Consider the following 27981-nt stretch of genomic DNA (forward strand, 5'->3'; position numbering starts at 1 on the left):
GTGTGTCAGAAACTGGGAAAATAATACTAATAACAATAACTAATATCTGCTGAGCGCTTTCTGTGTCCTGGGCAGAGTTCCAAACATCCTTTGGAGCTTGTAAAGGACATGGCTGCCCTCAGGGGTCGGGGGTTTGCTGTGGATTCACTTACAGCCCTCCATTTAGGACTTCTCCAACAGGGAGGGTCCTGTGCTGTCCAGCATTTTACCAAGGGGAAACTCAGAAACTTACTTTGTTCATTTGGAGAATATTTATTTAACAAATATTCGTTGAGTTCTTACCACATACTGAGCACTGTTCTAGGTCTAAGAAATAGAGTCAAGTACATGAAAGTTCCTGCTCATGTGCCTGCATTCTAGTGAGGGAGACAGATGATAAGCAAAGTAAATTTTAGATTATGGAGGGTCCCCCATAAAACAACCTTTCCATTCCCTATAGAATGTAATTTGACTGTACGATGCACTTAAATCGAAGCTCTGGGGAAAACATTCACCCTTCTGGGGCTCAGAGGCCTGGCAGGCTTCCTGCTGGGGCAGCACCTTTCCCTCCATGCAAAATGAACAGGGGAACTTGGTCCTTCTCTGGATCCGGAGGGTCCCTCTTACTGGCTGGAAAGGTGTTTTGACAGGCAGTGTGGAGTCCTGGGAGAGGCTCTGCCCTCTCCTTTGCTGGTTTGTAACACCAAGTATCTTTTCCAGCTGCCAGACTCCGGGATGGTGGACCTGGAGATCCATGAAAGGTACCTGCCCTGGAGCAGAGTGAGCGGAAAAGCAATCCGAATACACTCTGATCTAATCTTCTTGCTTGATTCAAGGGGGGAAACAAGGCCAGAGAGGTCAGGGACCTTGCTCAAGGCCTCCCGGGGAGCAGGGCACAGACAGGGTCCAGAACCAAGTAGCCCAAAGTTCCCAGGGCCTGTGCATCCAGGTAGTTCCTCTGGGTTATCAGGGGGAAGTGGGAAAGGCCAGAATGATGGAATCCCTCTGGGGATGGAACCCAGCGCCTTGTGTATGCTAGGCAGTTGCTCTACCGCTGAGCTCTGTCCCTTGCCTGGAATTCCTGCTTCCTGTCACCAGGGCCTCTCACTCTGCTCTTGGGGAACCATGCAGGAATTGGATCAGGGTCATTTGACACTAGGATCAGCATCCCCTCCTGGCTTTGAGCCAGATTAGAGAGCTGGGAAGGGGGGTCCAGAGGGAGCTGTTTACCCCATTTTAGCTGCTGTGTCACCTTTGAGGTGTGCCTCTGACTCCAGAAAGGATAATTCCAGAAGCAGAGCAAGGCCAGGCCCAAGCTTGTGATGAAGTAGCCCCCCACAGTGGCCAGAGGAAAGGGTTGGGGGCAGTGACAATGCGTTCTGACCCCTGCACACTGGCTTCTGCTTGCAGGACAGAGGAAAGGCCAGACAAGACGTGCATGCACGTGATGACAGGTGAGTTCTGGTCTTCATGGCAAGATTGTCCCCGTCCCTCATGACTCAGAGGCAAGTTTGTTAATAAACAGAATGTACTCTGTTGGTCACCTTCTCACCAGAGCTTGGGGAAGAATTCTGAGAGGGCAGGTAAGGGAGCCTGGGTACGGAAAGGGGCACTCCCTGAATGGAGGGGTGAGAAGTGTGTCCAAGGGTCTCTGCTCAGACAGAAGCCAGGAGACAGTGGTTTAAGATTGAAGGACATGGGAGAGGGGTGACTGGACCAGAGTCCTGAGATTCCTGCTCCCCTAGGGCTGGCCTCCCAGCACTCATGTAGTCTAGCCATGCCCTTGCCCACATGGCCATTTTGCAGGTGGGAAAACTGGATTTTTAAGTGGGCTTTCCCAAATGAAGTGCTTAGGAAGCGGCAGAGTCCCTGGGAGCCCATGTGGTCCAGTCCCCTAGGTGTGCCCTTTGTTCTGACTCCACTGCCACCAGAAAGCCCTGAGAAAAGCCAGTGAGGACAAACCAGAAACACAACAGAGGAGACAAAATGACTAGAAAATTTATCTGAAAACTTCTGAGGTCAAATTTGCTCACCAAGAAGAGCAATGACATAGATACCTTTAATTTGGGAAGCAGTTCTCTTTCAAAGGCTTCTCAGCACCTACTCATGTTTTGTCATTGATCCTTAGAGACCATCCTCGTATAAAGGACAAAGCGTTCCCCATACACACCCTCACACGGTCCCTGTTTTCTTGAACTGGGCTCAGAGTTTCTGATTCCCCACCACGTGTGGGCATGGGCGCTTTTTGCAAACTGGCTTGGGTTAAGGAGAGGAAAATAGAATTATATGCGCATTAGGTCTCTGTCCAGTCACAAAGCCAAGTGGCTGGCCTCCTGACTTCCAGCCCAGCTCCCTGCTACCTGCAGAGTCAGCTTCCCTTACGGGGAGCCTCTTGCATGCTGCCTTCTGTTTCCTGCTCCTATGAAGCCCCGAGGCACTCCTGGATGGGGGCAAAAAGAAAGGGAGACAGGAAAGGGGGTGCAGACAATTCCTCCATGACACCCTTCCCGCTCTGCCCTCTCCTCTCTCGGGAGCAAGACACAACGGCTCCTGACAGCCCTATTTTTAGCAGTCTCCTGGCTGTCAGCTCTGGGATGTGTTTTCTGTGTGTTCCCCAGAGCTTTCCCGCCCTGCTGTCACTCAGGAGGAGGGAGGGGGGCTGGCAGACAGCCCAGACAGCTAAAAGCTTTGGCATCTCCAGTTCAAATCCCGGCAGCCTCCTGTAGCTGGAAGAGCTTGGGTGGCTTGCTTGGTTTCTCTGTCTCAGTTTCCCCCTTGCTAAGTTGGAAACCGTGTTGCCGTGAGTTTGTTCCTGAGGATTGAATGACAGATGCGTGGAAAACGCTTAGCACCGGCCTGACTCGTGCTAGACAGATGTTCATTCCTAGCTCCATTCACCTCCAGGGCCTGCTACAGGGGGGCCCCACAGCCCAGGGCTGGCTGTGAAGGCTGTGCCCTGTAAGAGAGGCAGTGACTCTGGCACCTCACCCCAGGACTCCATAGTCTTTAGAAGTGGCCTCCAGCTGTCCCAGCCAGGACACAAACCAGCTGTCTCTTTAGTCCTTGCAGACATCTTCCGACATTTCAATCCTTCTGTTGTGACGCCTGTGTGTCCTCCTAGAAAGAGCGTTGTCCCTAACCATGGTGCTGAGTAAGTCCCCTTTCTCTCTCTCCAGGGTTGTGTATTCTGCTGGTCTGGGGTACGCAGCTGGTAGAATTTGGGAGTCAGGCAAAGTCAAAGAGGCTTAAAAAATAGAGGTCATATTAAGTCTAAGTCAACACCCCCCCAGTGCTGAGTTCAGTTGGCCAGGTGGGCCTAATTTTAAAAAGCAGGTCAATGTCTGCTCTTCAGAAGCCAGGGGTCCAGCATGACCTCAGGCTCAGAGATTGGCTCCTGAGTTGGGGTAAGGACCAGACTTCCAGACCCTCTAAACAATATTTTACTGATTTTTTTTTCTACTTCCCTCCCTCTGCACAGAGACCTGTGGACTCAGGCTAAGGAACTGGTGAGACGGTTGAAAGAGAACCCGGTAAGGTCCAGCTAACTCTGATGTGGTTGAGCTGCCTCTGTCTGCCACAGGCAATGAGACTGATCCCAGGAGTGAGGACAGCCCTGGCTCCATCTTGCCATGAGCTCAGCAGCCAGTGTGGCCTGGGCTCTCCGAAGGCACGCTTTCCGCACTGACTCTCTGAAGGTCACTAGAAACAAGGCCACCTCTCGTGTGCAGAGTGGTTTTCTGTGTAGTGCTGCCAAAAGGTGGCAGATGATTTCTCACACAGGGAGGCAGTTGGGTTCCAGAGTGAGCCTGGCTTGAGTTCAGATCCTGAACTTTCCACCTGAGGGGATGTCCTGGGTAAGGCACTCAAGCCCCCAAGCCTCAGTTTCCCTGCTTATGAGGAGGGAGTAATAAAAGAGCCTGCTGCATGGGATTTACAGAGGATTAAATAAGGTAGTAGATGTCCCTGGCACCGAGTCAATGCTCAGTAAAAGTTGGTAGCTGTCACTGTCGTTACCATTGATTGCTCAAAAACTGTATCTTTTCTTGTGCTGCCTGTAGGGGCAAGTATCGAATCAAGGCAAGCCTTGTACCAAGCTGGTTCTAACCAAGCACTGAGCCTGAATTCCTCAGTGCTTTATATATGTTAGAGTTCAGGAATTAAAATGGAGGTCACTCCAAGACACATAGGAACAGCACCCAATGCAGGAGCTATGCCACAAAGAATTCCGCTAATGGTTGAATTCCAGAATTTCAGTAATAATAATCATATAGAATCTTCTGCAAAATATCTGGGAGGTTCTGAATTCAGCTGTATAATTTCACAGATGAGGAAACTGAACTTTCAAGAAGTCATGTGACCAGTTCAAGTTCACACAGAGCTAAGCTCTAAAGTATATAATTCACAGTCTAATGTTCCTCAACTACACTGTGTTGTCTCTGAAAAAACAAAGGTTTATTTTTTCTTATACAAGTAACACATAGTCATTAAAGAAAAATCAAAAAAATATAAACAAGGAAAATTAAAACCATCCTTAAACTTAATACCCAAAGATAATTACTGTTAATAACTTGGTGTATATTCTCTTCTACATTTTTTTCTAAAGATATCTGTATATCTTTATATATTTTATAAAACCAGGATATTACTAGATGTAGATTTTTTTAACCTATGTTTCTCAATGTATATTTTCCCATGACAATAATTACATTTTCCCGCATTGTTTTAATTGCTACATCGTGTTTCATTTTATGAGTCCATAATTTACACAGTAATCCCCTATTTTAGACATTTATTTGCTTCCGGTTTTTCATTCCTATGAACAAGGCATCATTGTAGCTAAATCTTTTTTATGTCCTTGTTTCTTTAAAATACATTATGTGAAATAAAACTATTGGATCAAAAGTCATGCACTTTTTAAAAAAAGTTTTTGATGTTTTGCCAAATTGCCTTCTAGAACAGTTATACCACTTGAGACTCCCACTGTATGTTTCTTTTGACAAAAAAAAATCCATAAATATGATTTTAAGGGGGTGGGTGCCTGAAATTGAAAGACATGAAAAGAAATTTCTTTGGGCTTAAGGTCTTACCACTCTCTCTTTTTTTATGCAATTGCTCTTTAGCAACTCGACTTTCAACATGACTGGAAACTCATCAATGTGTTCTTCAGTAATACAAGCCAGTGTTACCTGTGTCCCTTTGCTCAACAGGTAAACGGCAGGCTGGGAGGCTGAGGGATTGCGAGTGCTGGGTGAGAGTGGGGAATCCAACAAACCTGCCTGATTCCTACCTGGAAATAGGGGCTGAGGCCACCTATTCAGAATTAGGGCAGGTGGATGGCCGAGAGGCTGAGCAGATGGGTAGATGCTTAAGGAAACAGGTAGGGACGGGTGTTTTGTGTTTGCGTTTTTATCCAATTTTTTTCTTTTATTTTTGTGGTGACATACAGGTAACACAAAGTTGACCATCTAACCATTCTTGGGTGTACAGTTTGGTGGTTTAAATACATTCATAATGTGCATTCCTGATATCACAGGGGATAGGTGTTTTTGACCTACCATCCCTCATATGGGGAAAAGGAAATGAAGACATAGATAAGTTGAGTCGAAGGTCATCCTACAGCTAAGGAAAGTCAACCTCCTGATTGGTTTAAAATCATTTTGCCTTTCTTAATTCTCATTTCGTGTAAGTACTGACTTTAGGAAATGAAGCAGGACAGGGACTCTGTTGTCACCCTTGGCTATGAGCACTGGTGGTGGTGGGAGAGCTGCCGCTCACTTAAGGTTGATTGCAGACTGTACCTGTATTCCCACAAGCACATCTCAGGTATGATCTTGCCATCAGTAACTGTCAAAGTGTGTTCTGCAGAGTCCCATGGGGCCCCTGGAGGTGCCTCTGGAGGCAGAGATTGACCAGGCAGTTTCCAGATCCCACCTGTTTTCATACAGTCACTGTGCCTTTACCTGTCTCATGTCAAGCATTTCTTGAAAGTTCCTATGAGAACAAGAGTTTTGCCATTAAGAAGAAACTATTTATTTATTTATTTATTTATTTATTTATTTGTACTGGATATTGAACCCAGAGTCATTTAACCACTGAGCCACACCCCAGTCCTTTTTTATGTTTTATTTAGAGACAGGGTCTTGCTAAGTTGCTGAGGCTGGCTTTGAACTCACGATCCCCCTGTGTCAGCCTCCTGAGCCACTGGGATTATAGATATGTACCACTGCGCTGAGCTGACAAGAAATGTTAAAGTTCTGTCCGGCCTTAGGACCTGGATTTCTCTTCCCCTAAGAATTTTGGGTCCCTTCAGTGAGGATCAGATAAGGCATTGTGCCCCCACTTTTTCTTTAGGGGCCTCTTAAGACCAAAGCCCTAAGACAGTGCCATCGGGGACCATCCACTAGGCATTGCGATGTCTTGTCTTCAGAGGGAGCTAGTAGCCTGGCTCACAGCAGTGCACAGGATACTTTCAGGGTCTTGATGCTTGATGCTGCTCCCTAGTTCAAGTCTAGTTTTATTAATGAGTAAGATAAAAAATCATAAGAGAAAAAAAATCCTATGACATGGTGAGAAAACACACATATTCATTGCAAATGCCATTAGGAACAGGTGGCAGCGTCTTGGAGGATACACTGGCAGTATGATTCAAGAGACCTAAAACATTCTTATCTTTGGCTCAATAATCATCTTCTTTGGAAAAAATCCCAAGGAAATAATTTATTAGAAAATGTTAAGTCTGGTCTCTGATTATAGGCTATCTTCTGAATCTGGAGGGAAAAGATATCTTGGGAGAAATAACAATTTACAAACTTGGAGCTCAAGGAGTTTATATGCTATGTGACCTTAGAGAAGAGGGACATTTTATAAGAACATAAATGTCTTCCACTAAGAAACAGGGACAGTTGTTAGCCCAAGTGGGAATCATTCGGAGCCAGGAATGACTGGGTGAGCCTGGGTCCCGTCTACAGCTGTGAACTAGCACCTTGATTTCAGGAGCTACTAAGGCAGGGTTCTCATTTGGGGGACAGCCAAGCAGGGCTTCCCCAGCCCCCTAAGGAAGGTGAATGTCCTGAATGTGGTACAGATGGGCAGCAAGGACACTTTTAGGCTGAGTTCCCAGGGCTCCTCAGGAGGGAAAGTGTGATGCCTAATGTCATGCTCAGGAAGAAACTCGGCTTTGTCACTGGCCATTGGACAGACCAAGCTGACCTAGCTGCCCAGGGACAACCTTGCACCAAAGCACAGAAACAGATGGGAGAGACAGGAACTTTGCACGACCTAGCATGCCGTAGGCAGTGGGCCGCCCTCCCCACAACCCTGCCTAGTGATTGGCAGCTGTCTCTAGCCTGAGTCCCCCAGGAAACAGAACTGCTCTCAGCCTTCCTTATCTTTCTGTCTAAGTCGCCTCAGGGGACAGACAGGTGTGCTGGTAGCTAAAGAGTTTGCCTTCTTGTAAATTTTATTTATTTATTTTTCAGATTGGACAGGTAATCCAGGGTTGGTTTTTGAGGTGATTTCATTTGTTTATTTTCATTACCTGCAAAGAAGGAGCGGGGTGTGTGTTGGGTAGGTAGCAGATGTGTTTAGACTCAGGTGATGGAGCCCTCCTGCCATTCCATCAGCCCCTGGGAGGGTCTCCCACCGGACTCCCACCCCTCAATGTGAACATCAAAATTGCAACAGGGGTTTCTGACCTTGGTCTAACCTTGGGTTTGCCCTTTCCTGGCATGGGACTTCTCACCTGGGGGAGTTTGTTTTTGTCCCTGGTGAATGATGGTTTGGGGAAAGCCAAAGAATGGACCAAACCAAAAAGCAAAACGAGGAAGTCCAGAAACTCTAACTGGTGGGGAGCCAGGGCCTCTAACGGCCTCTCCTGATGGGCTGGCCTGAGACCTGTCATGCTCAGCCTCGTCCCTGCTGCTGCCTCCCTTGCTCAGTCCAGTCTCCTCCCGTAGGAAAGGCAGCTGACGAGCAGCATGAACAAGCTGGCTGGGATGTTGGACTACCTGCATCAGGAGGTGAGGCTGCGGCTCCCCAGCCCCGTGGGACCTTGGGCAAGCTTCCTCCAGGCACCTCCTGCAATGCTTCTGAGGGCTGGTGGGCAGCGTGTGCTTTACTCTCAAATGGCCTCTTCCAGGTTAGGAAGATGGGCTCCTGTGAAGGACAGCAAGACCCTCAGGAAAAGCAGACCTCCAGAGGACTCTGTCCAGTCATCCTCTAACATGACAAGTGCTCAGGAAATAGTATTTTGCTCTTGAAAAAAGGTGTTTCTGAGGGAGGCTTGGTTCCTCCCAGGGACCCAGTGGCCCTGCTCTTTTCTAAGGCTGCTCTCTGGCCTGGTCTGGGGCAGTGACCACCAGGGTCTTGAGGAATTGCAGGGCTTCTCTGCCTAGAGCCACCAGGCAAAGCTGCAGGTCCTAAGGGGCCAGCACAGTACTGTGACTCTGGCCTGCCCGTGTGCTCCCTGGGGGTCTGTGACCCCACTGACACCATGCTGGGAGGTTCCCTGCCCACCAGCTGCAGGGGCCACAGCTTAGGATCAACCCTGATCAAACATCTGCCAAAGGGCTAGTCTGTTTAACCAATAGGTGGCCCCCCAAACCAGGAGTTCCAAAGAGCCCCTGGGCAGCCATGGTGACTTGGTAAATGCTCACCTTCCTATCCCTCATGTCCTCCTAGGTCCCCAAAGCATTTGTGAACCTGGTGGATGTCTCTGAGATTGCAGTCACATCACGGGGGCTTCAGGGGACTCATCTCAGGTAAAAGGGATAGCAGAATGGGACGGACATCTGCTGTGTGGTGCCACATACTGGGCACTTCGGGAACCCTCTATTTAATTGATCCTACGAGCAGACCCAGAGCACAGAGACTGGGAGGGGATCTGCAGCATGTGTGAGCTCACACGCTAGCAAGTGGCAAAGCTGGAGTGGGGTGGGCCTGCTGCCAAGGAATGCTTTGGGGACTGAGTTAAATTTGGTCTGGTTGATGTCGTGCCAGACCCCCTCCCCGCCCCCCCACCTCCTGCAACCACCGGAATGATTTGAGAGTTTAAAAAGCGGGTTTAGCAAAACATCTCTAAACCAAGAGGTGTTACTTCTAGAAATTGGATAGAAAATAAATGTAGCCTGAGTGTATTTTAACTTCTCAGAACTTGATTCCTATGTATTTCAAAAACTTTTATAGAATTTAAACTTCTTGGACCCACATCCTAAAATCCTGGCTTTGAACCTAGAAAAGAAGTTCATGTGGAAGAAGTCAGGGAAGAACAGCTGGAGAGAGGAGAGAGAGCCAGGACTGAGGGAAAGGGGTTCGGAAGGGGAAGAAGGAGAGTGAAGTAGATGAGAAAGGGCAGGTTGTGGATTTCTGGGATGAAGAGCAAAGGAGAGGAAGAGGAAGCCCAGAAGATGGAGGAGCTGGAGAATACCTCCGCAGCCCATGCCCACCTCCTGGGGACAAGGGCTCCAGTGCCTCCCCACGTGCCTTTCTCCTCCCTAGTATTTGCCTCCTCCCTTCTGCAACCTTTAGACTCCAGCTTGCTCCCTAAGCAGCTGTGGGAGGCAGCCCGGCACCTCCTGACTCCTGTCCCTGCGTGTATGCATGTGTGCAAACACACACACACACACACACTCAGTTCTCTCATTTCTGACTCATTCTGACCTGCAGCAGACCTGGACCAGAGCCCTGCAATTGCTCAGGGGACACTTCAAAGCTGGCCAAGGTTATAATGCAGTGGTCCTATCAGGTGAGCCCAGGGGGAGCCTGAGCTGCTGGCTCACAGGTCAGGGTGGTCATGAGGGGAACAGGGATGCTGGGAGCAAGGGGTTACTTTTGCTCCAGTGGAACTTCTTCAGCCAAATTCAGGACCAACAATCAGGAACTAAAGAGACAGTAGCTTTGGTTCACTGTGATGAGCCCATCTTCCTGTATGTAACTCAGGGGCACTGCAATACAGGGGGATTGGGCATAGGGGACCATGACCTCTCTGTGCCTTGGCTCTGCATCTAGACAAGAGAGTGAATAACTTTGCAAATTCACTCTGAAAGGCTTTTTGCCATCATTTCCACTTTTACCATCACATCTGTGGTTGGTGATCTGGTTTTGCCCAGGTGGTACCTATACTCCAGACCACAGCTCAAAGACAACCCAGGGTTTCCAGAGATGTGCATGCCAGTTGACAGAGAGGCCCCAACAGAGTCTAGAGGGCTCAATGAAAGTCATCGCCTTCAAAGTATGACTCTACTCACATGTTAATGTGAGGATTTGTGTTTAAGAGAAAAGTTGTAAATGAAGTTGTGTGACACTTCTGACACTCTGGAAATGACAGCATTTTGCAGTGGCTCATGGCTCATACCTCTGCAGAGCTCAGACCTTGGAGAGAGTCTGGGACCCAGTGGCATACTGGGCCACCTTATATTCTTTATTTTATCTATCTATCTATCTATCTATTTATTTATTTATTTGGTACTGGGGATTGAACTCAGGGGCACTCAACCACTGAGCCACATCCCCAGTCCTATTTTGTATTTTATTTAGAGACAGGGTCTCACTGAATTGCTTATTAGAGCCTCACTTTTGTTGAGGCTGGCTTTGAACTCATGATCCTCCTGCCTCAGCCTCCCCCGTGGCTGGGATTACAGGTGTGTGCCACAGCGCCCGGCCCTTATATTCTTGAGCTTCCAGAGACTAGTCTTCAGTACCTCTCTGGTCTTACCTGATGCTGGAGTTTCAGAAGCAATCGAAAACTGGGCTTAGCCCATCAAGGTCTCCAAAGCAAGAGGCAAAAGGGACCCTCCCCATAGCTTGTTTGTGCACCATGTGTGATGGCAGACCCAGCAAGGGGCTGCTGAGAAGCCCCTGCCGGGGCTGGGCCCGCTCTGCTGGCTGGTGCTCCTGCATGCGCACCCCTCTGCTCTCTTCTTCAGGAAGCCTGGGAAAGCCTCCTGGCCTCCAGCAGGTTCAATGGGCAGGAGTCCTTTGCAGTGGTTTTCCAGCCCTTCTTCTATGAGATGTCGCCACCTCTGGTGAGTGAGGGGCGGGAGGCAGCAGGAGCATGGATGGGGAAGGCCAAGGCCATGCATCTGCTCCCACCTCCCTCTCCCACCCTTCCCCTGGCAGAAGCCCTAGCCCAGTCCAGCTTTTCAAAACCCAAGATACATAGACTCAAGGGGCAGTGATGCAAAATTCTCTTATGCTTTCTTACACAATTTCCCCAGGGGGTTGCATAGCTGCATGAGGCTGGGTAGCCCAAAGGAAAAGAGCAGAGACACAGGCCAGATGGCCCAGCTTTTAATTGGGCTCTGGAATGGGCCAACCAATTAGGCAAGTGGTTTGATCTCTCTGTGCCTTGACTCTGCATCTATAAAACCAGGACTGTTGGTCTGATTCCCTCCCTCTAGGGTGATTGTCAAGGTCACATGACAGGGAGAACTCAGAACAGTGTCTGGGGCTTGGGAAGTGCTCAGTACCCCTGAGCTGTGGTGATTATCAGGTTGGCATTTTCACGGGTACCAACTCTTCTCCTCCCTCTGCACACTCCTCCACCTCCATCCCTGAAGGGAGGAGAGTTTGTGTTTTCCTCTCCCCGAGGTCACGCAGTCCTGGGGTGGGTCCACACTTAACCAAGGCTTCTGAGGGCATCTGAAGATAGCTCCTGCCTCCAGGCCCCCAGCTCACGCCTGTGAGGACCATTGTGTCAACCCCAGGGCTTACCCACATTTAAAGCCATGGTTAAGGAGGCGGAAGAGGAGGTTAGCCTCCTGTCTCACTTCACCATCCTACTTCCACCACACCAGATTGCTTCCCTGCCACCTGCTCCCTCTGTTCCTATAATGCCACCATATCGCTGAGGGGAGGGCCTAAAGGACAGAGTTGGGCCAGGCCACCCAGCTCCGTGCTAGGGAGTGTCAACATGTGCAGGGGCCATCACACCCTGGGGGCACACAGGCTCCTATTTTACCTGCTTCTCTTCCAGGAGAGGCCCCTGCACCAGGATCCCACCACTCTCGCCTTGAACCTCTGGAACAGCATGGTGAGTGGACGGGGCTGGGGCTCATGCTAGCCTGGGAGTGGCCCACAAGAGGGGCAGGGTTGCCATCGCCACAGAGCCCCCTCGCCCTGCCCTGAGGAGGAGGTGCAGGATGTCAGGGGAGCTCGTCGCACCTGGTGCAGGCCCAGGTCTCCTCTGAAGAGTTTGACCCACTGGTCCCAGAGCTGGGCTGCCACCTGCCAGTGACAGGCAGTGAGGGGATAGTGGGGGACCCACTATCCTGCTGTCCCCAGAGTCGGTGTGGTAAACCTCTGCTCTAGTGGGGCTCTGGGCACAGGAACTCTTGGCCATATCTATCCAGTGTCCTCACACTTAGATATCCTTGGGTAGATCTAAAGGCCCAGGGGGCACCTGGAACCAGCATGGACTTCAGAGTGGTGAAGATCTGGGTCCCTTCTGAAATCTGAATCCCCTCCCACAGCTGTGTGAACTCAGGGTCTCAGCTCCTTTCTGCAAAACCCTGACAGCGCCTCCACCTGCATGTCCAGTGTGTGGCTTGCTTCTGGCCCACAGTGACCCTGCTGCTCTTTGTACTGTACCGATAGCGCTCATCCCCACATCCTGAAGCCACCCAGGGTCTTGGGGTTAGTGGGTGGATAGAATGCTGTGCAAGGCTTGGAGCCTTTCCAGGGCACCAGGCAGAGGCCTCTTTTTGTCATTTATCCCCTGCCCCGCCCCTACCATCAGAGCTGCCCTATTTTTAGAATTCTAGTGTCAGAAGTTTGTTTTTCTTCTTCTCTGGATTAGAAACATTTCTTCCATCTCCTCCACTGGGTGTGCTCCCTGGAGTGCACGAGCAGCTACACTTTGGCACGTGTTTGGCACAGAGCAGAGAGGGAAAGGGAGCCTCCTGGCAGTCCCTGAGGACGGAGCCACGCTGTCCTTTGGAGAAAGCACTTGATTTCTTTGAACAGGAAGACTATTCCGTGGCTCTGATCTTTGCGTAGGAAATTCCCGCAGGAAACCACTCCATTGGTGATCTTCCATGGGGGGCAGAGAAGAACCTGGCCCCTCCAGTGGGAGCTGCCCTCCCACCCACTCTCTCTGGGGTGAAGGCTGATTGTTCCATCTCAGCCAGATTCTCCATCCTTCTCCCACATCACCTTTCTCCCGACCAGCAGGCGGGCGCCTTCAGCATGCCTGATGGGAGCCAAGGAGTATTCAAGAGATACCAATGTGGCCTCCATCCTCATGGAGCTTAAGTGTGTGGCTGGGAAGGTCAGGGGGCCAGCAGGGATATCCAAGCTGTGTACCCAGAGGCAATATGGACTGGGAGGTCAGGAGAGGCAGTGAATGGGATTAGAAGAGGCTGAGGGTGTTGGGGGAGGTCAGTGAGAGGACCTTTGTGAGCAAGGGGCATGGAGGAAAGAATGGGCCAGATGTAGCATCAAGGGGTAAGAAGGAGGCTGGTCCGGCCAGAGAGGAAATGTTATCAGGCCCCGAGAACAAAGGGAGCCCTTGAGTGCAAGACAGGGGAGGCACTGGAGGGAGATTGGGGAAAGGGCTGGGTTCCTTTCTCTTTCTCCTTTCATCATGTTATTTATGGTCCTTGGTGTTGATGGCAGCAGGGATGATCATTGCCTTTATTGGGCTGCCGAAGGATGTCCCTGTGCACACAAATAGACAGATGCATGCCGTTTTTCCCAACCCACTAGAGGGAAGCAGGGACACCAAAGGGGGATAGAAGGCCTCACTCTCAAGGCCAAAGGACTGGGGCACAGTTCCCAAGTGCTCTAAGAGGAGGGAGAGCTTTCCTGGCCAGGCAGCTACCCTACTCTCCCCAGACCTGGCCAACCCACCCTAAGTCCACAGAGCCCAGCAAGTCCCTTGAGGCTCCTGCAGCCAGGAAGGAAGGGAGGAGTTCCCTAGGAGTCCCTAACCTAGTTTCTTCACTGGCAAAATGCCAGGCCACCCCACAGCTGTGCTGGAACTCATGGACAGCTCCTACAGGCCGGAACCCATCCCTGAGAACATGACAGGTTAGGGTGAAGGGTCCTGGGCGAGGAGCCAGAACACCTGAGCTCTGGATCCAGGCCCACTCTTGGTGGTTTCCTGAGGCAAGTCACATGGGTCTCCATTTTCTCTACCTGCCAAAAGAATATAATGACCCTCTGCCAACCTCAGGGGGCTTGTGAAAGCACAGGAGCCTTTGGGCGCCCCATGCCCTTTGGTTCACTGACTGTCTTTCCCTGGAGCACAGGGAGGGCAGGAATCTCTGCTATACCTCCTAGATTCTGTGTTGGGCCTCACGGGAACCACCAAGGCAAGAGCCAGGTGTGCACATTCTATGCCCATGTTCACAGACACTCAGCCCTGGTGAAGGCCCCACAAGTGTGAGCTCCGAGGGCCAGAGAAGAAAAAGTTGCACACATCCAAAACACGCCTGGAAGTGTCCCAGCTGCACAGGTCCCCACCCTACCCCCAGGCAAAGCTTAAGCTCCTGGTACCAGAGGAGGAGGACTTTGTGTTTGGGGCAGAACTCATGCCCTAGCCCTTTCTGCTGCCACTGCCTCAATAATTTCTCAGAATTCTTACCCAATGGTGGCATTGAAAGGGACCCACCCTTAGAGAACTAGTCCCAGATCCTTCCGGCAATCACCGACTCCCACCTTCGATCAAGCCCCGAGAAAGGTGCTAGAGCCACGGGGCAGGGTAGGGAGCAAGAAGGATATGTGTGACTAATACAGAGACATGTAGGACAAGGTTCTTCATAGAAATTGATTTATTGGGAAACCCTCTAAATTTTCCTTCTTTCATATCCTTAAAAAGTAGGCTCAGCTCTGCTGGCTGCAAGGGACTAATCTGTGTTCCATGTCTCTGGTACCTATTCTACCAGAATCCTTCAGATGTCACTTGCTCAAGTTTACTTTCCAGATTATTTTATTGCTTGAATTCTTAAAAGATGGGGGAAAGAACAAAAGCAAAACATATTAACATGTGGCCTTCAACCCAGACCCACTGAACATGCCCTTTGCAAGTGGCCCTGAATGTCCTGGGTGAGCCCTTCCCCTTCTAGGAACTGCCACCATCAGAATAAAACTGAAAGGAGCTGGGGAGCCCAGTTCCTCCCCAGCCCCAGAGCTAAAGAGCTGCCACTCCTTTTCTGACATTAATTATGCCCTCTTATCTGACTCTTCTTCCATTTGGTTAAGCCAGTCCCAGGAGGGGTAAAGTTCCTTCCTGGTTCATGTTCACCGAGCACAGAGGCTGCAAAGGAATTTTGTAAAGGATCTGAAATCCTTATGGCAGGTGCAGACCCATGACTGAGCCAAGGAGGGTAGCCCAGCCAGTAGCCTCCTACATCCCCTGCCAGAGTCCTTAGAAGGATACATGAGGGACAAAGGTGTTACCAGAGCTCTGCACCTTGGGCAGCAGGGTGACTTCAAAACATGAGGCTCCCAAACTGTAGAAAACAGCACATACAGAAGAAGATCTGTGATTCCTCAAAACCATTGTGTTTTCTTTTAAAGCATTTATCTATGTATACTGAATGATTTAAAACAGCAAAAAAAGAACTTTTAGAAAACCTTCCTCCTTCATCTAACTCTTCAACTGCCTTTATTTATTTCTTAGTACTTTTCTTGTTGTTGTTGGGGGTGTATCAGGGATTGAACTCAGAGGCACTCGACCACGGAGCCACATTCCCAACCCTGTTTGGTATTTCATTTAGAGACAGGGTCTCACTGAATTGCTTGGCGCCTCGCTTTTTCTGAGGCTGGCTTTGATCCTCTTGATCCTCTTGCATCAGCCGCCCCAGCCGCTGGGATTACAGGCATATGCCACAATGCCTGGCTCTTTCTTAATTACTTTTACCTAAATTTATAATCTTCTGGTTCCCTTTCTGCTATACCATACTCTTTTGAGGGGGAGGGGAAGGTGCTAGGTATTGAACCCAGGCCCTCAGGCATGCTAGGTAAGTGCTCTACCATGAGCTACACCCCCAGCCCTTTTTAAATTTTATTTTGAGTTGGGTTCCCTAAGTTGCTGAAACTGGCCTTGAACTTGAAATCCTTCTGCCTTAGCTTCTGGAGTTGCTGGGATTACAGGCTTGTATCACTGTGCTCAGATTGGCTTATACCACATAACTTTTGTCTGTTGTTAGTAGCTTCATGGTTTTCATTTAAGGAGCTGCTAATGTCAGAGCTGGTACCACACCACTCATTCCTATATTGCTAGATATCTTGGTTGGCTGTGAGGGACTAAGCTGTGTTCCATGTCTCTGTGTTTCTGGATCCTGGTTAGAGATATGGGCTTGCTTGCCCCATAACTTGCCCCCTCACAGCTGTGAAAACTGGGACTAGAGGGTCCTCATTCCCTATTGAGAATGGCAGCACATTGTTGGCACCCATGTAGGTGATGGGCGTGGGGTGGGGACCTGGGCAAGGACCTGTACTTTACACAGAAGCCACGGATTTTCCCTTCCTTCCCATACCTGCGCTTCTCTCGAAGGGAAATTTCATCACTGAGCTGGCCAAAAGCCAGGCAGCAGGACAGAACAAAAAAATACCCTCGATAACAGGCCCCCAGGTGACCAGGGAGCTGTGTGACCCACAGAGAGAATTTTGTTTGGATCCAGGACAGCAGTGTCATGGTCTAGCTGTGACTAGCTGGTGGGGCTGGCTGGGCTCCACCTCACCCTCTCTGTGTTCAGTTCTTCCTCCCATACTGTCAAGAGGGAGGGACCAGGAAGACTCTATAACGCCAAGAATCCGCTGATTCTTCTCAAACAGTGACTCTCCAACTTGAGCGGGCCTCGGAATCCAGAGGGGACTTGTTAATATGCTGAGGGCTGCACCCCAGTCCCGAGCTTCAGTCTCATTAGGTCTGGGATGGGGACAGGGAATTTGCCTTTCTCGTGAGTTCCATTTGGCACCAATGCTGCTGGTCCAGTGGTCAAACTCGGAAACGCTAAAAAGTGTTTCTTAAGAGTACTTCAGAGGGCTGCTATCTGTTTAAGATCACCTTATTTTCTAGATGGAGCCAGTGGGACAGAAAGATGAGCCACTCAGCACAACAGAGAGGAAGCCAGTGAAATGTCCGTCTCAGGTAGGAGGGGCTGGGGGGGGGCGGTAAGGGACCAAGTGACTTTGCTGAGAAGTGGGGTCTTCCCTGACTGAGACTTTAGCCCCTGGAGAGTGTTGGATCTGTTCTTTGCATGTGAGCCACTAGAAGAGTTCTAGAAGAACCAAAGCCCTTCACATCTGTGGAAGGCACAGGAGCAAAGGCACTGCTCACCTGGCCACCAGGGATGGTCCCCCTCACCTACTCTGTTTCCCTGGCTCTGTGCTCCAGATGCCATTTCCAGCCCCCCCCCACCTCGGGTAGAGAAGGAGTTAGGAATGATGTCATCTCAGTGGTGATGAAGGAGAGTCATTGTGGGTGTGTCCTAAACGTGCCTCTGATATGTAGCAGGTGTGTAATTCACGTTGCCAAATATGTGGACCAGAAAATGACGGCAAATAAATAAATGAGATGTCTTCTACCTTAATACTAGTTAAAATGTCTAGCTTTGGTAATGAATTGGTACATTTGGGGTTCCTAGGCAGTAAGAAATATGTAATTCACCCTGTTTCTGACTTGGCTTTGGCTGCTAAGAAGCTTAGAATTAATTTCTCTTCTCATCAAGTTGCATGTACTTAGCCTGGCAGCACCAACATCCAGGGTCATCCAAGAGAGAGAGAGACAGAGGTGCTGACTTGCAAATAGGGCATTTCATCAGTGAGCTCCTCCAGGAAATGATTGGGCATCGCAGGGAAGAGAGGCCAGACAATGGTTTTGTCATTATTAAAAGATGATGTAAATGCTCCCCATTGGCCAAAAGTATTGCTAGATGATAAGCCCTGATTATTAAGAGATACAGATTTCTGGGTCAAGGTTACAACATATTACATTTCCCTGCAGGAGAGCCCCTATCTCTTCACCTACAAGAATAGCAACTCCCCGAACAGGTTTCGAAAACCCCAAGAGAAGCTTGAGGTAAGGAAAGTTCTTTTTGAGACTGACAAATGAGTGGATGGACCGCACACCTTGATGAGTTTTTGGAACCTTCCAAATGGGTTTTATTTTATTTATTTATTTATTTATTTATTTATTTATTTTTCTACTGGGGATTGAACTCAGGGACACTCAATCATTGAGCCACATTCCCAGCCTTATTTTGCATTTTATTTAGAGACAGGGTCTCACTGAGTTGTTTAGCACCTCGCTGTTGCTGAGGCTAGCTTTGAACTCCCCACCCTCCTGTCTCAGTCTCCCAAGCTGCTCAAATGGTTCTTTGTGTCCTGGAATTCCATTTGCCTCTGTGCACACTGGGAGCTGCAGAGGGCCAGAGGCTGCCATAGCCATCTGAAGTTCAGTCAGGGTAGGCTCTGGGAGAGTGATGGGTCTAGTGTGTGGCTAACAAATCTTCCTACAATACTCTCTTGGAACCACCCTGGCACCTGCTCTTATGGCATGGTGGGGTATTCATGCTGCTTGTTATTGCCTGTTCCCAATTAGTGGGATGCAAGACAGGACTCCTCAGACACTTCCCAAACCTCTGACAAGCACTTCTATGTAAATGTGAACTCTTGATCTGACCAGAAAGCTAGGGAAGGGTAGAGGAAAGTGGTGCGGTCTGGAACCAGTCAGTATGCAGACCAAATGGCCCTCAGGGGTTGTCTACACCCACAGAGGTCAGGTCACACTCTCACATCTTGCTTATGGCTTATCTCAGGCATGTCTTTCTGATATCTCCTGTGGAGATTAGATAGGGCACTCTGCACTCCTCTGAGGAGCCAAGAAATACTTAAAGGTGGGTGCCTTTGTTTTTGGGGAACTGGGGACCAAGGTGGGCCAAATCGAATTGGGGCCTAACCCTTGCCTTCCTATTTGACAAAGGAGGGTAAAGTTTACTCCAAGTGATGAAAGTTAAGTTCACAGCCTGGGCCTCCACCCTGAGACCCTGTGTAAAGGACTTGGTGGTCAACTTGTCCCAGCATCACAGCTGAGTCACATCAGGAGGCAGTGTGGTTCAGAGGGTAAGATAACTGGCTCTGGACTCTTCTGCTTACTAGCTGGGTGTCAGTGAGCAAGGTCCTTGACCTCTCCATGCCTTGTTTTTTTTTTTTTTTAACCTGGGAAGTAGTGACAGTATCATCCTACCACAGAATTATGAAATCACATGTTAATAAATACAAAGCATTTATAATATTTTTGTGGCATAGCATGAGTCCTATATAAACATTGCTCTTATTATCATCTGATAGAAGAGAGTAATAAATTCCTTCAGGACACACATTAGGAAGCACAGGCTGTGAACTTCCAGGCTCAGCGAGTGCAGAGTCTCAGGGTCAGTACTCCATAGCTATTTGTTGACTGAATAAATAGAATGATAGATTGATCCAGGCCTGGGAATAAAAGCCTATCTTGGGACATTACTTGCCATGGGAGGGAGGATGGACTTCATGCCGAAGTTAATACAGAGTAGTAATTTACTTCTTCAACCAACAAATACTTGCTGAGCATCTACTGTGCCAGCCGCTGTTCTAGGTTCTGGGGACACAAGAATAAGGAGCACAGTCAAAACTCCCTGGCTTCATGAAGAACTTGGGCAGGGGAGCGCCATAGCTGTGTTCTCTTGAGAGAGGCCACTCTGAAGGGACTTGGAAGGCTGCAAGCCTGTGAGCCAGAAGTTGGTGGCTCTGGGGAAAGCTGCAGTGCTCCAGGCAAGAAATAACCAAGGCTGAGCTCAGGCAAGGAGGAGGCACCAGAGAGGAGGTGGTGGATTTGGAGCCCTGGGAAAGGATGCTGTGGACAGTGGGATAGGAGGGACAAAGGGAAAGGAGGAAGAGTAAAGTCACCAAGGTTTTTGTTTCCTAATCTTAAATTATAGGTTTCAAAATAGAGGTCTACTCCAGACCCAGATTCCAATTTAGCACGGTCCATTTCTTCTTATTTCTCTGTGTGTCTCATTTCAGGTGAGAGAAGGAACAGAAATCATATGTCCTGACAAGGACCCCTCCAACACGGTCCCCACCTCAGGTACACAGCTTTGTTCAGTGAATTTTAAACTCATGGGAAGCCTGAAATCATCCGAGTCAGAGCCACCTCAGGACGGCCAGGCAGCCTAACCCCACTATCTGAACTACTCCCCAGGGGATTTGCAAGGACAACAGAAATTGTTCTCTGTGTGTGTATTTACAAGGGCACATGAGTATTTGATTAGTCTTTAAAATATGATAGCATCATTATCAGGGAGCATTTATTGAGCACTGATCCTATGGTAGGCTGTGTTCTGAAAGAGCCCAAGGGTAGTTGAGTGAATTGAGGTCACCGTCTCTGATTGGAAAGTGAAGTGACTCTTTCTCCATGAAAGAAAAAGTACATTTAAACTGAGAAAGCAAAACTAGCCAGTCCGTAGTTCCCACTGAGGTTACCTGCGGGTTGCACTTGAATGCTACACAGTGCCCACAGTACACACACTCCTACAGATGTGCATTCTCATGCCTCTCAGTATTTCTCAAATATGAGCCTGTTGCTGGATTCTGAATGTGAGACTCATGGAATGTTCTATGAAGTCATCAGCAACCTCCTCAAAGAGGTGCTGCCCTAGGACTGCCCCTTTTCTTCCAAACAAGGAACCTAGGAATGAAGGCTTTGTGCATATGGCCTATATGATGTCACCTGGTAGCTCTCATGACTCAAAACATTAGCCCAAGAGCATCCGTGCAGTGGGTCCCTGTGCTTGGTCCTGGAGGGTGACTGGATGTGTTCATTTATTTGTTCACTTCATTAGTTAAAGAATTGTTTAATGCCTCCTGTGTACCTTCTAGGAGTTTACATTCTAGTTGATCTATTGCTCTCATGGCTTCAAGATTATCAAAAAGATAGAAAATTTAGTTTGGAGATGTCACAGTGCCTCCAAGGAATTTCCATGGATGAAAAGTCTTTGTGGTCAGATTGACTCCTTGTGCTGTGAATAGAGGGAGTAAATGCCATGGCTTACACTCGCCCTCCACATATGTCAAATTAAGCCAAATGACTGGCAAGTAAGTTAAAAATCTTGATATTGACTCTGTTCCATGCTATAACACATAGTTCACTGTACTCTTTTTCATTGCTATAACAAAGTATCGGAAATTTGATACTTATAAAGAAAAGAGGTCTATCTACTCACAGTTTGGGAAGTTAAATGTCCAACATCAGGTGACCTATCTGTCCAGCCTCCGGTGATATCACCTTGACTGGGTCACAAAGTGGTAGAGAAAATGGGAAGGGAATTGGTCATGTGTGGACATGCCAAGTGCATGAGGTGACCACACTTTATAACAACCCACTCTTATGAGAACTAATTCATTTTATGAGACCAGAATTAATGTCTTCCAAGAGCAATGCCCCCAGTGATCTAATTACCTTGCACTAGGTCCCATCTCTTAAAGTAATACCACTACACTGAGGATCAAGGCCAACACTTGAATCTTTGCGGGACAAACCACATCCAAACCATAGAAGGGACACAGATCTTACCATGCATTTATCTCTAGACTTCTTGTCCCTACACTTAGTGACAATTCATTCCTATTGGTTAGTTTACCAATTGGACTTTAATAGCAGAAATAAAAGGCCAACCTTCTACATAGGACCTCCTATAGCAAAAACCCTTACTCAGAGATAGAGATATGTGTGTATGTATATCTGGATAGAGATAAAATGTCAATCTGAATGTTTTAATAGCCATACTTTTTACAATGAAATAAAATCTATTCCTTTCTAATCTTATCACTCTGAAAGGATGATCTATGATTTTGCAATCTTTTGGTTGCATTTTGATTGATAACATTTTGCAATCTTTCTGAATTATGTTTCTGTCATGACAACCAATCCATTAGGACATATCTCAACATCTAAAAACCAGATAAAATATGAGCCTCTTTACCCCCTGACCCTGAAGATCCTTGTGCTTATTGGTGCTTGAAGATGAAAGAGTAAGAAATCTCAAGACCTTAAGATCTGAGATCCCTTGGTGATAGGGGCTGTTTGAATAAACAGCTAGGTAGATTTAGGGCTCCCTGAGCTAGCTGATGTGACAGGGAACCATAACACTCACTTCATCTACCCGGGGGCAGCACTCCTACATGAGTGTTCCAGATTCTGAACATCTAAAACATTTTTTTTTTCTGGAAAGTGTTATCCAGAAAAATGACCACTGCTAACTGAACAATAATGAAAAACACGTTTCTATGACTAACCATACTTGTTCTATTGTGGTCAACGAGGGAGGATGGGTAAGGAGGCACAGGGTCACCACATTATTTTCCCTTGATAATTATCATGTTGCTAATAAATTCTTTCCCTCTTCTGGAGACCATGTTTGCAGTCATGCCAATTCTGATATATGTCTTGGAAGAACTGGTCACCTTATGTTGATATCTCCAATGCCTCAGCATGTGATAGAAGCCCAGTAAATGTTTGTTGGATGACTCTGAATTACTCTAATTCATCAAATCAATTCTCAGAGTTGAAAAGATCTAAAAAAAAATCAGCCAGACCAAAGTAACTTCCATTAAAATTATTTTGCACTATCTTATAACTATTTTGCCTTCATAATTGTTTTCAAAGCCTTCTTTACAGTCCCCTTTCTTAGTGTTCCTCTCAATCCACAGATGCATGGATCTAAATATCACCCAAAATGATATTTCCCCAATAGGATAGTTCAAGTCATCACAGTCTGTTGCCTTTGACAGTCTGGGTACCTCATTCTTGTCACGCTTTATAGCTCATGGGGGATGAACCTCATCCATTGATTTGTGGGGCTTTGAGGTAAGATATAGAGAATTGATACATGTAATTTTTTATAATCAATTGGCATTTGGTAGTTAATAAAAAATAAATGCTATTAAGTTTTCCTTCCCAGTCAATGCATATGTGCAATTTGCTGAGTGCTCTCTCTCTCAAGGGCTTGACAATTTTGTAGACACTTGAATCAATATTTTATGTTACTGGCTGACCCTCTCTCACATGGGGTTAGGATAGCCAAGAAAAAAATATGGTGGGTCTAGTAGCTGACTTGAGGTTTTCCCAGTGAAAAAACTTCCTGCAAATAAGAATGGCCATGAGGAGCGAGAGGGAATGTAGTTTGGTGACTATCTAGTGGAACTGGCTATCTGAGGTCAAGCTGCTAAGTCCATGGAGAGGGAAAATTTTGTAGCTTTTGAAAATAGGGGTCCCCAAAGCTAATTCTATGCTGCTGTCACCAATATGACAAACCAGCAAGATTCATTCATTTTAAACCATTGATTCCTGCTTTAGTTTCCAGTATCATTTATTTAACCCATTTAGCTACATTGAACTCTTCAAAAACTAAAACAGGCAGCCCACTTACAGCACCAGGTGGCCGTTGCTAGCGGTCCCAACCCATTGTGAGCAAGCAGTGTAATGTTCACGTACTAGGTCCTGAAGCTGTTTCTATGGTCACCACCTGCTCACGGCTCCTGTGAGTTGGCCTAGCCTGTCATCAGGAAGTCATGGTGCCCCACAGGGCCAATAGTCTACTCCTCCCCAGGTGCAGCCAGCCTATTGAACAACCTCAAATTCACCCCCAAGACATTTATTCATGTTTCCTTGCCCCACAGTTGTTATCTTTTAAAAGTTTAAGAGCTGTAAAATCCCTGTTACAGACCACATAGCCTTTAATTTAATTCTTTTAAATTAATATATATATATATATATATATATATATATATATATTAATTGGCACATAGTAATTGTACATACTTACGGGGTACAGTGTGGCATTTCAATACATGTATACAACATGCAAGGGTCAGACCAGACTAATTGGCAGACCTACCACCTCGGGCCTGTATCATTTCTTTGTGAATGCATTTCTTGAGCTTCTGCTCCGTGCAAAGTATAATCACATAAACTCATACCAAGGACTCCAAGGGCAGAAACAAGGTTTCAGTCTGTGCCAGCAAACTGCCGCCACTGTGGAGGTAATTTCACAAATCCTTAATATCAGAGAGTGAATGGGATGGGCAGCCCTCGCCGACAATTAAGAGTTGGTTTTTCAGATCATAGCTGCAGTGGTTTAAGTTGCTGGGGTCCATAAGACAAAACACCAGTGCCCAGCCCTGTTCCTGGGGACAGCTTTCCATGTACTAGAGACTGTCTTCCCCATTCCTTACTCTGTGGAAGTTTCCCCGCTCTTCCTAATACTTCATCAGAGCTCAGAGGGCCTTCTGATAAGAGGCTCCCTCTCTGGAAATCTGATGAGTTAATGATATGTTTATCAACTTCTTTCAAGGTAATGGACAGTTTGTACCAGATAATGTTTAGCTAATCAGTCCACACAAATTTAATCTTATCTCTAAATGGTTCTTTTTCCAAGGAGAGCAATTTCTAAAGCACTTTGCTGTGTTTCCAAGCCATGTCTTTGTCGTATATGATGACATTATAAATCTCCAACCAAGGTCTACAGAAAATTAAACCAATGAAATGTTCTGGAGTCCATCCTAACAATAAAATCCCAGATAAGTCACCTCCTCCCATCCAGGCTGATTCCACTGATTTATTATCTCTTGCTGAGAATCCTTCCACCTGATCAAGTGGAAACCAACTCCCCCCCCCACAGCCCTGAAACAATTTGTCTCTCTTTTTCTACACACACACACACACACACACACACACACAGAGAGAGAGAGAGAGAGAGAGAGAGAGAGAGAGAGAGAGAGAGAGAAATGGACAAATTTAGAGAAAGGAATGGCCAATTTCAGCCACCGTTTTAGCAAATCATAATAACAAAGCTTTTTGAAGCAAATCTGTCCATCTCGTCCATATTTTACTAGCCTCCAAAGATTTCCCCTAACCTTTGCATACCAGCTCGTGTTCAGAGAATTCATTCTATTGTGGCAGTAAGAATGTAGTGATTCACTGTCATCACTAGGAGCTAAAATAATCCATCTCAGGTTGAGGGGGAAGGGACTTATTTTCCATTTGGCTGCCTTTTTGACCCACAGCCTGACTCCTTTGAGAAAAGGTCATTTTCAAGGTCTCCAGCTTAGCCCTGTAGATGTGTGCTAACATGTGCAGCTGACTTTGTGATTGTATATTGTTCTTCTAACCACATAGTGTAGCTGTGGAAGGCTGGGAGGTATCAGCTATAATCATGTAGAAGAGTGTGTGTGTGTGTGTGTGTGTGTGTGTGTGTGTGTGTGTGTATTCAAGGCATGGTGACCAGGAGGAGGGAGGACTCAGAAGGTCGTCACTCAGTGAACCCACCCTCTGGCTTTACACTATGGCTGCAGTTGTGTAAGAACCAATTTGTACATAGACATGGCAGGAATGGCCCTGGCTTTTTCATCTACATCAAAGATAAGCCACTGTCAACAGCTTCAAAAATCAAGAGGTCTCTACCATTAGTTCTCAAAGTGTGGTCCCAGATAGGACTGGCAGCATCAGCAGTACCTGGGAATTTGTTCAACTTGCAAATTCTTGGACTCACCCCAGATCTTCCGAATCAGAAATTCTGAGGGGAACCCGGCTGCCTGTGTTTTAACAAGCTCATCAGGTGACTGTCGCAAGATGGAGTATCAGGACTGCTAATCTGAATATTTTATATGCATATATTCAGAACTTTGGGCGTGTCAGTTTGTGTCCTATCATAGGAAGTAGCAGGGACTTTTCCCATGAGAGTAAATGCTCACGGGCATGGCACTTCCTCCCGTACAGACAGCACGGCCAAGGCATCTCATGGGAGGAGACAAGACCTGAAGGTGCTTCTGAGCATCCTTTCCTCTGAATGCCGTACAGCCTGCTATGCAGATATCATTACTCAACCATGATTTGGGTGTTGAGGGCTGCTACGGGTTGATTGTAGTCCAGCTATGCCAAAAGAATTGCCCGTGATTCACTGCAGCAGAGAAAGCTGCCCAGGAGGCCTCCTGAAGACAGCTCCAGTTTATTCATCTCAAGCCATGGGCCACTTAAATGATGGGCTTCTTGTTCCAGGGTGGGCCAGCCCCTGGAGCTAACACTGTATGAGGCTTCTTCCGAAGCAGGAGAACTATTCTAACAACTTAGTAGTGCAAAGATGAAGCCATGGCAAAGTCAGGGTGACCTTGGGAGTAAGGTATTTGGGGGAGAGGGAGGAAAGTTTATGACTGAAGGGACAGAGTTCTATATATGGCATGAGGAATTCTAGGTGTGGTTCCCAAAATGTCTTGGAGTCATGTTGACATGTGTGTGTTAGGCAAAAGGGATAGATACTCATAGGGTAGATGCATGTATGTTCATAAATACATACACAGCAACACTCATCTTCATCTCCTGACTTGTTAGCCAGGAATAAAAGACCGGCATCCCTAGGCTACCTTTCCAGTGTTATTTTGTGTTCGTCTCACAAGTCCTTAAACCAAATTGTACCACTAGCTGTGCTTTAGATACATACATTTTACTCTACTGTAGCCCCTCTACCCTTCCATCCAAAACACCTTGCCCTCCCAGACTCATCCCACCATTCCCTAGGGCCTAATTCATGTGATGCCTTTTCTATGAAGTCTGCTCTGACAGCCTCCCCTGCCATGCCCCTGGGGAGCCCATCCGTCCAGCTCTGGACCTTCTTAACAATTTGCACCTCCTACAGTGCTTATCAAGCCATAATTTTCATAAGTAGGGATGCCCCCACACTCTCCATAGCCTGTGAGCTACGGGAGAGCCATCTCCATTTCTGGTCACTGTGTTGTCCTTAGAGCAGCAGCTGCTGCCTGGTGCCCAGCATGCTTGTTGCTGGAGTCAATAGCTACATGACAGTATGTGATAAAATGCAAGAGATTCTTAAAAAACTAAGAAATTTTTTTAAACATTTAAATTATAAAATCCCATATAAAACAGTTTAGTACTTCTTCCCCAAAAGGTTAAGCATAGTATTATCACATGATTCACCAATTCTACTCTCAGGGTAAATAGCCAAAATAATTGAAAGTAGTTTTCAAATAAATCTTTGCACACAGATGTGTATGGCAGAACAAATGCCCTTGGATGCATCAATGGGTAAAGAAAAGTGGTATGTCCATTCAGTGTAATACTACTCAGCTATGAAATATCTGGCATATTGATGTATCCAAGCATATAGTTGAACCTCAAAATCATTATGCAAAGTAGAAGAAGCCAGACATAAAAGGCCATATATTGTGTAACCTATTTATCCTAAACATACAGAATAAGTAAATTCATAGAGAGATAAAAGCAGATTGCTAAGGTCTGCAGGGAGGGAAGATGGGAAGTGATTTCTTGATGGGTACAGGGTCTTCCTTTGGGGTAATCAAATATTCTGGAACCAAATAGCACTGCTAGTTGTACATTATGATTGTTAACCTTGAAATAGATTATGTTTGTTGACTTTTACCTCAATTTAAAAGAAAAAACTCAGTGGTAAAAGTACTTCCCTTTTCACTCCAGAGAAATTGGGTTGCTCTTTCATAGGATGATGTAACATTTTATCCCAAATCACATCAAAGCCTGGAATAGATTAAATATGGATTCCATCTCCACTTCAATTCTTTCTTTACTCACAAATAGCCTTGTAGCATATGTGTGACCCACAAAGCAGAAGATCCCCTTTTAGAGCTCCTACCCTCTGCCCCAAGGAGGAGACCCACACTTGGGCTCCTGGCTGCCATTGCTTAGCCCTATCGGCAGGATGGGATTTTCAGATCTTTTTTCCAAGGCGTGTTCCTATAAACTCACTTTCTCTCCATTTTCCTGGAAGATGTTCACTGGTTTTCAGGGGAGAGAGGTCCAGAGATTTCCTGGAACTCCTACGTGCCATTCACTCCAGCTTGTATTCTTAGTTCATAGGCTGAAGGCGGCTGACATCAAGGTCATTGGAGCCATAGGAGACTCTCTCACGGTAAGTCACTCTAATTTTAGAAGGGAAGGGTGGGAAGGGAGGTTTTGATGGATTTGAGAAATGTGGA

The 27981-nt window shown here is 47.2% G+C and overlaps 1 protein-coding gene across 1 annotated transcript in view; it reads left to right on the forward strand.

Moving 5' to 3' along the window:
- Plb1 (phospholipase B1) overlaps positions 1–27981 on the forward strand; it is a 127855-nt gene that overhangs the window by 26216 nt on the left and 73658 nt on the right. The window contains exons 3-16 of the mRNA XM_077791736.1: positions 700–740; positions 1390–1433; positions 3040–3130; positions 3458–3509; positions 5100–5186; positions 7935–7997; positions 8659–8738; positions 9643–9721; positions 10902–11000; positions 11951–12007; positions 17000–17071; positions 17927–18001; positions 19984–20047; positions 27856–27914. Coding sequence (XP_077647862.1) covers positions 700–740; positions 1390–1433; positions 3040–3130; positions 3458–3509; positions 5100–5186; positions 7935–7997; positions 8659–8738; positions 9643–9721; positions 10902–11000; positions 11951–12007; positions 17000–17071; positions 17927–18001; positions 19984–20047; positions 27856–27914 — 963 coding nt within the window. The remainder of the gene's footprint in view (positions 1–699; positions 741–1389; positions 1434–3039; positions 3131–3457; positions 3510–5099; positions 5187–7934; positions 7998–8658; positions 8739–9642; positions 9722–10901; positions 11001–11950; positions 12008–16999; positions 17072–17926; positions 18002–19983; positions 20048–27855; positions 27915–27981) is intronic.

This window comes from Urocitellus parryii, chromosome 12, assembly GCF_045843805.1.
Source record: "Urocitellus parryii isolate mUroPar1 chromosome 12, mUroPar1.hap1, whole genome shotgun sequence".
Classification (NCBI taxonomy): Eukaryota; Metazoa; Chordata; class Mammalia; order Rodentia; family Sciuridae; genus Urocitellus; species Urocitellus parryii.